The sequence below is a fragment of the Neolamprologus multifasciatus genome, chromosome 23 (genome assembly GCF_963576455.1).
Source record: "Neolamprologus multifasciatus chromosome 23, fNeoMul1.2, whole genome shotgun sequence".
Classification (NCBI taxonomy): Eukaryota; Metazoa; Chordata; class Actinopteri; order Cichliformes; family Cichlidae; genus Neolamprologus; species Neolamprologus multifasciatus.
The window spans coordinates 15,385,840-15,399,240 of record NC_140460.1 but is presented as its reverse complement, the minus strand read 5'-3'; the positions used below and the strand labels follow the sequence as shown (position 1 = coordinate 15,399,240).

The window sequence follows — 13,401 nt, the reverse complement described above, 5'->3', positions numbered from 1 at the left end:
GGTTCAGAACTCTAATTTAATGAAAAGAGACACAAAGCATTACAACCAGTAAAAAAAAGATCAATACGGCCTGAATCAATACAGTAGAGAACTGGAAACAGAAATAGGGTTGATATGTCGTCACTTGTTTTTGTTTTACTTTAAATGGGACCACAATTTACAAAGTCAAAACCATTCCATATTGAATATGACTTAAAGAATGCTTCAGCTTCACCTTTCAGATTTGGAAGCGACATACGTCCTTCTTTTATATACAGTCTATGACTTACACAATATTTTCCCACTTGCAGGAATCATTTGGTTTATCTTCATTTCCATGTTCAACTTTCAAAAATCAAGATTTGTTTGATTAAGTATAACGAATTAAACAAACTTTATTTACAACATTGATAATAAATACTAAGTTTAATTACTAGTAATGTAAGCAAGCATTTCACATTATACATAATTTTGAACAAAAGAAAATGAAACTATGACAAAATCCACTTACCTGATTGACTGATTTATTTATATTTCAAGTCTTAAAGTTGAGCTTTACACCTTTACACAGAAAGGTGTAAAGCTACAGAGCTTTCGATTTCCGCCTGCCCCTAGACAAATATAAATATCCTTTTTTTTAAATTACTGTTGGATGTAGGTATTTTTGTTTCTGTTTCGTATGCTCTGTCACTACGCCGAATAACAGGAAAAAATAGCCCGTATTTCTGACTCATCTGAATGTTTTTGTTCTATTTAATGATTAAAAGAAGAACATGGCAGAATTGAAAAATCAATGTTCAGCAGAATGAGGGCTTGCCAGTGGTATGAAATGATTTACCCGTTAAAATAACTTATATCCGACGCGTTCGCATGAACAAAAAAAATACTGAATGAACTACCTTATGGCCTAATTTGTAAAAACACAACCAAAACGTAACCAAATCGCCAGCATTTGTTAAGGAAAGGAAGGTTAGCAAACTGGTGCGCATCCTCTTTCTGTAATTGGCCAAAACGCCTCCAGAAGTGATCATAAACCAATATGAGTCTGACTTCGCTGCAGCAAGCGGTGCAGCTCAGTCCGCTGTCTCTCGGCGCCTAAACGCACATCCACGGTGCTGCCGACACTAATAATGATGATTTATATGTGGAAATTTTCCAGGGTCACTCCAACAGGCGTTGCCTGATACGAATGTGAAGTGCACACCGAATTTATTGCTTCAGCAGCTGCTGTGAGATGTTCGGCATTTGCCATGGCAAGAGGTCTTTTTCCATGGGGGTTCTTGAGAAAGCCTCTGTACATCCAGGTAAGGAAATCCATCTTCACTCTGGTGTGAAGTCCATTTAAAAATCTGTCGATGTATGTTTGCATGCGCTCGGATGTTACAGGGAGCCTAAATGAGTGACGCTGCGCTTGATTAATGTTGAATATATATATATATATATATATTTTATTATTATTATTTTATTTAACCTTCAGATATCTCACATGGATTTGGAGGTAATTTACAGAATACTGTGTAGGCTTCTTACAATGACTCATAAAGTCACTTGATGCTCGACGACTCGACAAGACTCAACCATCCTCCTGATCTCCGTTACTGTAGCAACCACTTCCATGATGCATTTAGCTGGTTGCCATCCATTCAAAAGAGGCTTTTTTATGCTGCAAAAGTTTAAGATCTCCTTTGATTATGTAAGTCATTCAGATATGTCACATCGATCTAGTGTGACATATCTAGAAGAGTCGCCAGATATTAATGGCTGTTTTACCTTCACTCAGCTGGATTAAGCACGGCAAACGTTTTCTGCTTTGATGTAAGTTAATATAAAGTTCTAGATTTCTGTTTGATATGATAATGCTCCTCATTTGAGAATCTTTGAAAGAATATTGTGTAATAATTTTCTGTGAGTGAAATTAGGTGAAGTCCACAGAGGAATTGTTCATAAGTAAAATTAAACTGGGGAAGTCCCTCAAGGACAGGTGGAGGTCTCAGGAAACGAAATGCACAGACGAGTAGCAATTCAACTTCAGCGTGTTTTCCACTTGGCTAAAGAGGGTTAAATGCTTCACTTCTCTGTCAAACTACTGTTATTGCATTTTGTTTGGTTTGCTTTACCTAATTTAACAAATTTCCTTATCTAATCTGCACCATTTTCTTCACTCTTATCTCGGCAGCTGCTCCTGTTTGTCTGCTTCCTGTCCGTACTCATGCATGTTAGAAACAAAACTGTCAAATGCAGTGAAAAAAAGAAGAGACAGTCAGTCTCAAGGCGCAGCCACCAGTATCGCTCAGTTTTCTAGGCCACCCTAGCCTTCCAGTGATGACTTAAGAAGTGTCATTCAGTCATCCTTCGAGAGAAGCTATTTCCACTGAAATAGTGAAATACTTTATTTTATTGTTAAGGGGGGGGGGGGGGGGGGGGGGGGTGCATATAAATAGTATTTTTTGCAACAGCACTAAACACTGCACTACTAAGCCTGTAATAATAACAGGATTATTTCAAATTCCATGAGTAGTTCAACTGTATATATATTATAACTGAAATCAGAAAGAATCGATGTTGTCTCCAAATGGAGCTGCACTTGAAGCATTTCATCACAGGTAAAGATTCAAAAGATGTAAAATTTCAACCAAGAGATAAGAAAGAAAGGTCGAACATATGCACCACACCGGCCTAATATTGTGTTGGGCCCCCTTTTGCTGCCAAAATAGCCCTGACCTATCAAAACATGGACGCCACTAATCCCCTGAAGGTGAGCTGTAGTATCGGGCACCAAGATGTTAGCAACAAATCCTTTAAATGGCGATGTGGGGCCTCCATGGATTGGACTTGTTTGTCCAGCACATCCAACAGATGCGTGATTGGAGGCTTCCCAGCAGAACATTGCCCAAACTGGTATACTGCCTCTTCTGGCTTGCCTTATTCCCATAGTACACCCTGGTCCCAGGTATTTCCCAGGCAAACGAGCCACATGCACTCAGCCATCCACATGATTTAAAAGAAATGTGTCATCACCTTCTTCCACTGCTCTGTGGTCCACCTTTGATGCTCACGTGCCCACTGGTGTCTGTGGCTGACTGGCCTGTGGCTATGCAGCCCCATGCACAACAAAGTGTGATGGATTGTGAATTCTGACATCTTTCTATCAGAACCAGCAGGAGCTTTTTCCTCAGTTTGAGCTACAGAAGCTCATCTGTTAGTTGGTTGTACTACAGCGCATTATGTATATTATTTAAATACTGCAAAGATATCAGTAAAAGAGAAAAGATGCTTAAGATTTGTTGTTTTAGAACAACGGGAAGTGAATGGCAGGGTTTGCAATTTATTATTGCATGCATCGCTGCAAAGGAAAGGGCCATGATGTCAAAGAGCTAGATGTCTAACTTCAGAATAGAGAGAACAACTGGTGATAAAGTTCACATGTGTTAACGTTGCTGTATTACTCAGGAGGATATTACAGGGGGAGGGGTTGTCTGCTGTCTGTTCAGTTATGAGTCAGATCTTCATAATGTCTGTTCCAACAATGTGGCCTCCTTCTCACTTCAGAGACTTCGAAGAGAGAAGAAGCGGAGAAGCGTGGCCGGGCTGTTTCTGATGCATCTTTCTATCAGTCCTTTAGCTGCATCTCTCTTTATGTTGGCCCGCTTTTCCATTTGTCAGTGATATTAAGCAACCTCTCTGCAAATGAATCCTCCTGGCCTCTCCATCTTTTGTTTCTCTGTTCTCATGTCGTTCTCATCCCTGCACAGAAGCCCATTAAACAGCAACCTCTGAGGGATAGCTTTATAATCATACATAATGGATGAATGGTGTGCACGCTGCAAAAACCAAGTGTCAGAACAGTGATGTGGTGCTCGTGATCAGCTTAAATCTCCTCTCTGCTTCAACAGATCAACAGCAGGTGATCCTTTGTAATAGTACAGCACGTCCTCGATTTTTTCAGTGTTATTTCACGAAACCTTCAGGGTTAAATACAGAAGCCTTTTAACAGAGCCGTGGGTTGGTTCAGAGGAGAGTTCAACCAGATGAAGACAGACTGTTTCTTTCCACCCACCTCAGCATATGGCCACAGTTCCCAGTCAGTCTCTAATTAATAGCTGTCACAGCAGCCACAATCAATATGGGCTCATTAGCCATGTTTGTGTAACTCTCTCAACTCACAAAGGGTCAATACATGATGCAGCAGATAGAAAAGCATAGGCCAAGCCACAAACTATCGATTAGAAAAAGGCCAACCATGCATTTGTTTTCCCCATAGAGCACCATTTCCATAATGTTTTTGCTGTTGATGTATTTCAACTACAACACAATAGATGGGAGGTACACACAGCACTTACTCGTGCGGTTACTGCTGTTAAATTTGCTGTGCATCTGCACGGCCAGATTTGTAAGTACATCAATCAATAGACAAAGCAACAACGATGATATTTAAATAGCAAGACTTCAATGGATTTCCTGTTTTTTTGGCAGGGCGCTTGCACGGTGATTGTGCATCATTTTTTTAAACATTATCAGTAAGACACATTGAAAAAGTGTAGAATTTGGAATAAGATGTGTGAGGGCCAGCTGATCTCAGCGCCAGTCAGAATGAACGATTGTTTTAAAATGTCAAAAAAGGAATGAACCTGCGCTTCCAGTGATATCAGTGTTGTTGTTAAATGAGAATTCTGTGAACTGTAGCACATTTCTATGAAAGCAGAAGATTCATGCGTCAATATTGTCATGTTAATAATGGATCAAATGATTGTGCATCATAAAAGCAATCAGTTTTGATAATGAGTACACATCAAATTATCACCCAACTCAGTTGGTTCAGTATATACAGCTGTGAAAAACACAATTTTAATGTCTTCCAGCTTAATAACTTTTCAAAAGGTGACAACTTTAATGTTCAGGTTTAGTCCCAATGCTCCCACCAGTGTTTTCCAGCCACAGCCTAAGAATTTCGCTCTTAGACTGCAGACAGAGTTGTGTTTCTTCCAGTCTCAAAAGGTAGGATGGAAGGCTTCTTTCCTATGAACCAGCTCCCAGTTTAAGCAGTCGTGGCTCAAGAGTTGGGCGTTAGTCTTGTAATCGGAAGGTTGCTGGTTTGAGCCCCGGCTTGGACAGTCTCAGTCATTGTGTCCTTGGGCAAGACACTTCACCCCTTGCCTACTGGTGGTGGTCAGTGGGCCCCAGGGCAGCTGTGGCTACACTGTAGCTTGCCATCACCAGTGTGTGAATGGGTGGATGATTGTGTATAGTGTAAAGTGCTTTGGGGTCCTTAGGACCAAGTAAAGCGCTATACAAATACAGACCATATACCATTTAAATTCAGGAGACAGACAGTCACTACTTTTAAGATTAGACTTCAAACATTTCTTTTTGATAAAGCTTAATGTCAGGACTGAATCAGGTATCTTAATTTTCATTCCTCTTTTGTTTATATGTCACTACCAAATGTCATTAACTTTTGTCATTTCCAGTTTGTGATTTGTCCTTGTCTCTCTGTGCTCTTGTTTTTTCTCTACTCTTTCTCCTCACGCTTCAGCCAATCGCAGTAGTTGATTGGCTGGTTCTACTGGAGGTCTCTTCCTGTTAAAAGGGGTTTTCTCCTTCCCACTGCTGCCAAGTGTTGCTCATAGGGTGTCACCTTATCATTAAGGTTCTTTCTCTAATAATTAAGGGTCTTTACCTTATGGTATAAATGAAGCTGATGTTGTAAATTGTCACTACATAAATAAAATGTAAGAGAAAATGGAGTTTTACTAATAGCATCATGAATCTTTAAGTGTCTGTCTGTCTATCTGTTCTTCCTCTGTTTCAACAATCTAAGCCGGTGTTTAATTCCAATTTAAACACTAAACCTAAGCCTTAAATCTCAAATAATCCTGTGGAGATGTGGAAAAAGTGACATGCAGCCCAAGGTGCTAACCTTTACAGAATGTCACTCTGATGGTGTGAAACTCAAATTGGGGCCGACAAAATGTTTCATCAGATTTTATTTATTCTGTCTCTACGGTTTATTGTTGCAAATACTCAGCCATTCTATAATGCTGAGCGTTGTTTGGTTGAGAAAGCGACAGCCCACAATCTTCCCGTTTTGCACGGCTACGTTTTTAACAGTCACGATCATTCTCACACTCACACATCGACACTCAGTTGATGCAGCCTTACAGCTGTCCTCTTTTCAGAACAGTAACTTTATGAACAAAAAGTTTAGGGGACTTTTTAAACTGTAGCTGCAAAAACATGAACAAGCACTGCACCGGGGTTTGATTTTCTTTCCAAAATAGGTTTCATTGCTACATAAATTATCTGAATGTTTCTCTTCCTCCTCACTCTTTGCTGGGAGTGAATGACTGATAACTGACATGCTTCTGTGGTTTTAAATCTTACTTCCTTTACTGTGTTTCTGCATCATTGACCAACAGGACACAAACCTCTTTAAACACCACAGAGACAGAATAAATAGATACTGACTTTGTGTGTTGCTTTTTCAGTGCCCTTAGTGAAACATAAAATAAAATAATGTACTCAAACTTCACAGTCCCAAATGGTAGAGAGCCACTGTTAGCAATCAGCCAGTGAAATAGGTTCAGCATTTAATTTCTAGTGAGAGTTCAATTCAGTTTTGTTTGTATTGTGCCAAATCACAACAGCAGTCGTCTCAAGGTGCTTTATAATGTAAGGTAGAGACCCTACAGTAATGCAGAGAAAACCCCGAGTGGGAACGAAAAACTCCCTTTTCACAGGAAGAAACCTCTGACACAACCAGGCTAAGGGAGGGACAGCCATCTGCCACGACCGGTTGGGGGTGATGGGAGAGAGACAGGACCAAAAAAACATACTGTGGAACAGAGCCAGAGATAAATAATAACTAATAATTAAATGCAAAGAGGTGTGTAAACACACAGGGAGTGAAAAGGGTGAGTGAACAATAAACTAAGGCAGAACAACCTTAACTATAAGCTTTATCAAAAAGGAAGGTTTTAAGCCTGATGTTAAAAGCAGAGAGCGTGTCTGCAAATGCAAACTGGAAGCTGGTTCCACAGAAAAGGAGACTGAAAGCTGAAGGCTTCTTCTCCCATTCTACTTTTAAATATCCCAACCACAAGTAAGTCAGCAGTCTGAGTGCCAAGTGCTCTATTGGGGTGATAAGGTATTATGGGGCCTTTAATTTACAACAAAATAATGGTTCAATAGTGTGTTTATGGCATGATACACTGCCAACAAGCAGCTCAAAATTAATCTAATTCTGCTTTTAAATGTTTAGTTGTTGTCTGCTCCTTTTATCCTAATAACACCAGGACTGAGTACCGCGAGATCTGAGGTCACTGCGTGGCAAAAAATTAGATTAGATAGTGACATATGGAGGCTGTCTGAAAGCAAAATTTCTGCATTATCTATGGTGTTGAAAGCAGAAAATGGTTGACAAAGCCATTTGGAAAGAGATACAAATGACAAATACTGTGTAATCTACTTTCCAATACTGAAAAAATCATATTTTTGACTTTTATTACGTTGTTAGATTGCCTTACAACTGCGATTAAGCTATCATTGATGGGACAAAAGAAGATGGATTGTAGAGTGCTACAGAGAGGAAGAAGATGAGGGGGACAGAGACAGAGTGACTTATGCCAATAAATAAATTGGATCTGAAAGGGGCAGAGGTGGGAAGCAGGGGGTGTCCATCACTGTCAAGCACTAAGTGCAAGAACCATTAATAGAGAAGGAAGTGGGACTGCTAAAAAGTCTGTTTTTGTTCACTAATGTTCTCCAGTTGGAAAAATGCCATATAGATCTAAGTGGAGTGTATATTTTATCAGGCAGGGAATTAGAAAGAAAATCAAAAGACACAGTAATGAGTCTGGAGTCACTCTAAATGTTTCACACAGCAGGCCGCGAACACCATTTACTGTTAATTACTGAGCACCTATTTAGAAGCAAATGCTTTAATGATGTACTCAGTGATACAACTCAGTTTAGAGCTTATTTGCATTCCTTTTACAGGCTTGTAACCTGTCCAAATGAGACCAAATGACCACTGAAAACATCAATTAAAAAGTCTCTTTATTGACTTACATCAGACCATTACAACTGTAAAGACATTTTTTATACTCATTTTCCAAATTGATTGAGCTTTCCATAATTATTTTCTTCAAAAAGTGGAACAGTAATGTTAATGACGGTACTGAGGTGCACTCTACGGCTTGTAAGTGACCTGCTTGAGTCATTTATTCAGCCATAAATAAAAGGCATAGATAATACTGGATTAAAGCAGTGCTAAGTTTGAATTTAGCATTTTCTCAGCAGCTGTGTAGCAACAAATTCATTCATCTTTTAGCCCTTAAACTTGTGTTAATTACTATAATGACTGTGAGTCTGAATATTGTAAAAGGGAGACATCCATTAGTGGTACTGTGGTAGTACAGGTCTGTGAAAAAGTATTTGAATACTTCCTGATTTCTAGGTTTTTGGCATATTTGTAAATGTTTCATATACTTGGACAAATTTTATTTTGATTATTCTTAAAAAATTAATAATAACTTTCATTAACCACATTTTTTGGAAAGCTGAGTTAAATGTCGCTAACCATACCCACACCTGTTAATCAAAAAATACTTTAATTAGAACGTGTCTGGCAAACTTAAAGGCTCTAAAACATCTGAAAAAGCAACACACCATGCCACGATCAGCAGAGGTTTCAGGTGAAAGCATTGTTGAGACCCTGCCTCACCCTGTCATGTGACTTATTGAGATCAACTGACACATGCGACAGATGTGAGTGGACGTTAAGAAGTTTGGGTCTCACAATGGTTGCACCCAAAACCTCTGCTGATAATGACCGACAGCCTTTTTTGCACCTTGGCTCATGTGATGAGGCACATGATCAATAGTAGTCGACGTCCCTCTTAGGGAACTTCAAATCAGGGACTAGTCACCATTTGGGCTTAAAACTGAAGGCGCTTCTCGGATGAGAGGTGAAACGTCTTAAAGAAACTTAAAGAAGTCTAGTCGCTTGTCTTTCTAAGATCCTTAGATGAAGTTAGATGCGTTCAAATACCTGGGATCGACCATCCAAAGCAATGCACAATGCACAAGAGAGGTGAATAAGAGAGTGCAGGCATGGTGGAATGGGTGGAGACGAGTGTCAAGGGTAACTTGTGACAGAAAGATAGTGCAAGAGTGAAAGGGAAAGTTTACAGGATGGAAGCGGGACCTGCTATGATGTATGGGTTTGGAGATGTTGGCAGAGTTGAAGATGCTATGATTTCATACACGATTAGAATTTAGTACATCAGAGAGACAGCTTAAGTTAAGCAGTTTGGAGAGGCAAGGGTAAAATGGTTTGTAAAAAAGGAGGGATAGTGGCTGTTAAATATAGACTTGCTAGGTATGGGGGGGGGGGGGTGGGGGGGGGAGAGAAGAGGAAGACCTCAGAGGAAGTTTGTGGATGTAGTGAAGCTGGACATGCAGAGTAGGATGATAGGGATCAGGTGAGATGGAGGCAGAGGCAGTAACATGCATGTGCTTGGACTGTAGGGGTCCCTGTGGTGCCCCTAAAGGGAGAAGCCAAAATAAAGAAGTAGAAGAAGAGTAACATTACCACTGGTAGCAATTTTATTTATTAGCTAAAAAACAAACAAATTCTTTTTTCTTCACTTTTTTTCTGAGGATCAAAGCACTAACACCATTAACTTGTTATTTAATATAATAATAATCATACAGCTTCAAATAACCAGATGGCAGTACAACAAAACAAACCATCACTGTGTACAGGATGCAAGTAAGGAAACATTTTAACAGAAAAAAAGCTAAATCACTAAATTGACAAAAACATAATGGAATCAGAAGAAGCTTTCCAATAATAGTATGTCTTAGAAAGAGATTTTAAAGTGGCCGCTGACTCTGCTGCCCTCATTTCTTCAGGCGGCCTGTTACTCAGTTTTGGATCTCTGCCTCAATCACTAGTTTGCAGCTTTTCCTCTGGAACAAATAAAAGCCCTCTGCCTGAGAGTCTCAGGCTATATACAGATCATATGCAAGAAAGAGGTCAGACACACAAGATGGGTGAGAGGGCACGATGAGCCTTAAATGTCAACAGTCATTTGCTCTGTCAGCTGTCATCGAGCGAAAGGGGTACATCCTGTCACCAGTCCACCACACACACTCTCCCATACATGCCTACAGGTAATTAAGCGTCACCAGTTAGTCTAACATGCATGTGTAGGAGGAAGCCAGAGCATTTAGAGAATGTGGTGGAGAACAAAAACGGTGCTAAAACAAAGCAACACAGCAGAATAAATGAATATTCTCAATGAATGCTAATCTTTCTTCTTCTATGTCTGCTGGGTATATAAACTGGTAATCTCAAGGAGGACATGAGGTGCAATGAAAGTGTTTGGTTTAGAGATTGTTCTGCTGCCCTCAAGTGGCAAAAAGTAAAATTAATTTTTGCCATTTTTTGTTTGGTTTTTTTGCACCCCGCCCCCAACACTGTTAGCATACTGTTGTACAAGGCACACAACTAACCATTGAGAACAATGTGCAGTTCAGTCAAGGACATTGGAATCAACTCCTGAGCCACTTCTCCAAATTAATGATGTCAGTGTTCATTTGAAAGTTGTGTATACTGGCCTTAGATTTGTTTTGTTTTTAGAAGATAAACCCATTAAAGTTAACCATGTCAGACACACTCATCCATTTTGTTTCTCTCTTATCTAAATCAGAATTGCTGTGGGCCTGGAGCCTGTCCCCGCTGTGTTGGGTTGAGAAGTGTACTCCCTGGACAGGTCACGTCTATTGACGGGGTTGAATTAAGTTTTTAAAGAAGCAGAGTGTGTGGAAAACAACTCGGCAAACCTCAGCCTTTGCAAAAGACAAAACTGTGTTAATTATCCTGAATGCTGATTTGGGGGAAAACACCGTTTCCCCAAAGTTTAACTTGTAGTTTTGTTTCTTTTTGTTACAAGGCCTCCGATTTTTTATGCATATTTGTGTTCCTGCACAATGCAATTGATGTCACTGTACCGTTGTTGCGGTTTTCAAGTTAGTGATTTCTGATCATAACAAGCGAGCTGGCTTTGACATATAAAATATGTGGAACGATGCTTCAGTCAACATTAGCAGCAGGGTCCTGATTTTATCTATAAATGTGCATTAGAAAAAATGAAGAAACATTTCAAAGTAAGGTACAGTGTGTGCTCATCAAATGAAGGAACAGCGATGAACTGGCCTCAAGTAACAAATATGACTCTTATTCTCTCATTAATCTCCATTATGATTTGTCAAATCTCCAGTTTAACAGATCTGACAGTTTAATGCAATATCCAGATATCTGTATGCAGTTACAGTACTGAAACATAATAGAGTGCAGATTGTTTTTTTGAAAGCCTGATATCACTGTGTATGAATTTAAAACAATAAACACCCATATTACAGTTTTACAGTTGCAATTCACTCCAAAAGTAACGTAAATGTTTGAAATATGTTGCCAACAGGCGAGGTTCTCCTACCTGCACATGAAGTACCTGTTCTTCTCGTGGCTGGCAGTGTTCGTGGGGAGCTGGATAGTCTATGTGGAGTACTCGTCCTACACAGAGATGTGTCGTGGGCACGAGTGCAAAAACTCAATAGTGAGCATTTCATACTCCCATTATGTACCTGCCCAATCCCATCAGGTCCTACAAAATGTTTACAGTTCTGTGCCAATTTTTTTTTTCTTCCAGTGTGACAAATACAAAAAAGGAGTCATCGATGGCTCAGCCTGCAGCAGCTTGTGTGAGAAACGGACTCTTTACCTGGGAAAGTGCCTCACTGCCAACCCCAACAGCCAGGTCAGCTTTTTTTTTGTTTTGTTTTTTTAATGCAAACATCACTGTGCAGTCTGCTTTTTATTAATTTGGCTGCATCTTTATTTTAGGTTTACTCGGGGAGCTGGGGAGACCTAGAGGGTGTTATTAAGTGCCAGATGGAGGAGGCTCCTCGTTATGATTTGGGAGGTGAGCCCAGGAAAGAGACTTCTGCAACCTTCAACAAACCAACCAAGGGAACCTCAGTGGAAAAGTTCAGAGAGATGATCACTGACCACCTAAAGGTTAGAAAGCCAAACACTAAATACTGTCAGATCCAATTTCAAAGCTTCAGTTTGGATTTAAACCTCATTTAAACTACATTTCTTTACAGGCCAAAGTGGGGGATCAGGCAAACCTCGCTGAGCTGGCAACTCAAGTATTGTCCATTGCAGATGGCAATAAGGACAGCCATATCTCACTGCCAGAGGCTCGCTCCACATGGGCTTTGTTGCAGCTCAATGAATTCCTATTGGCTTTAGTCCTGCACGACAGAGAGCACACACCCAAGCTATTGGGCTTCTGTGGAGATCTATATGTCATGGAGAAAGTACCACACTCTCCCTTGTATGGGATTAGTCTACCCTGGATTATCGAAATGTGGATCCCTGCCGGTCTGCGCCGCAGCATGGACCAGTGGTTCACTCCATCCTGGCCACACAAGGCCAAGATCTCCATTGGACTGCTGGAGCTGGTCGAGGATATTTTCCACGGCACTTTCGGAAGCTTCCTCATGTGCGACGTGAGCGCCACCACTTTCGGTTACAACGACCGCCACGACTTGAAGGTGATGGACGCACGCCACATCGTGCCTGAAGCCATCTTCCAAGAAGTCATCAGGCAGCAGCGCTGCGACGTGGACGAGGACTGTCTGTACGGAGCCGACTGCCTAACTTCCTGTGACCTCACCAAGCATCGCTGCACAACAGAAGTCACCAGGCCAAACTTAGCCAAAGCTTGCGACGCACTCAAGGACTACATTCTGAGGGGAGCGCCATCTGATATGAGCGAGGAGCTCGAGAAGCAGCTGTACGCTTGCATCGCATTGAAAGGTTCAGCAGAACAGATGGAAATTGAACACTCGCTCATTCTAAACAACCTCAAGACTTTGCTGTGGAAGAAAATCTCTCACACAAAAGATTCCTAATAAGCGAGGATTGCACAACGGCACAATGACTGACGCTTGCCCTTTAAGTTTATTAATAAAATGGACAATCATTTTCACTGTGGAAACTAATAATCTTGTGGTATTCAATGTTTAACAGATGTATTTTAAGTTGGCACTATAGGTGTCAGCAACGTCACGAATATTAAATCATGTACACAAACGGACTCCGTTAGGATTAACTGCAGTAAACTGAGTGCAATTTTTTTGAAACCAGGATGAAGGTGAAAAATAAATTTGAAGTAAGGTCCTGCATGTTCTTTTGGGTAGCTTGTGTACTATATGCTGACTGATCCTATGGGTGTACTGAACAGTTTTTCAAGGCTTCCAGTGGATATCCAGTTCAACACCATTTTTGGCAAATCCCTGTTTAACTAAACTTTTTGAAAACAAAAGATATTTTTAATATTAAAATAGTCT

At 40.4% G+C, this 13,401-nt stretch overlaps 1 protein-coding gene across 2 annotated transcripts; it reads left to right on the top strand.

Moving 5' to 3' along the window:
* The first annotated feature begins 557 nt into the window (after window positions 1–557).
* Window positions 558–13,236, top strand: dipk1ab (divergent protein kinase domain 1Ab). Of its 2 annotated transcripts, none has more exons than XM_085151628.1 (5): window positions 558–1,794; window positions 11,466–11,600; window positions 11,694–11,801; window positions 11,888–12,061; window positions 12,151–13,236. In XM_085151628.1, the coding sequence occupies exons 2-5, from the start codon at window positions 11,487–11,489 to the stop codon at window positions 12,961–12,963; spliced, it is 1,209 nt and encodes a 402-aa protein (XP_085007754.1). In that variant the 5' UTR covers window positions 558–1,794; window positions 11,466–11,486; the 3' UTR covers window positions 12,964–13,236. The 2 variants fall into 2 exon arrangements, with proteins under 2 accessions (XP_085007754.1, XP_085007753.1); XM_085151627.1 differs by having other exon boundaries at window positions 559–1,283.
* The last annotated feature ends 165 nt before the right edge of the window (window positions 13,237–13,401 follow it).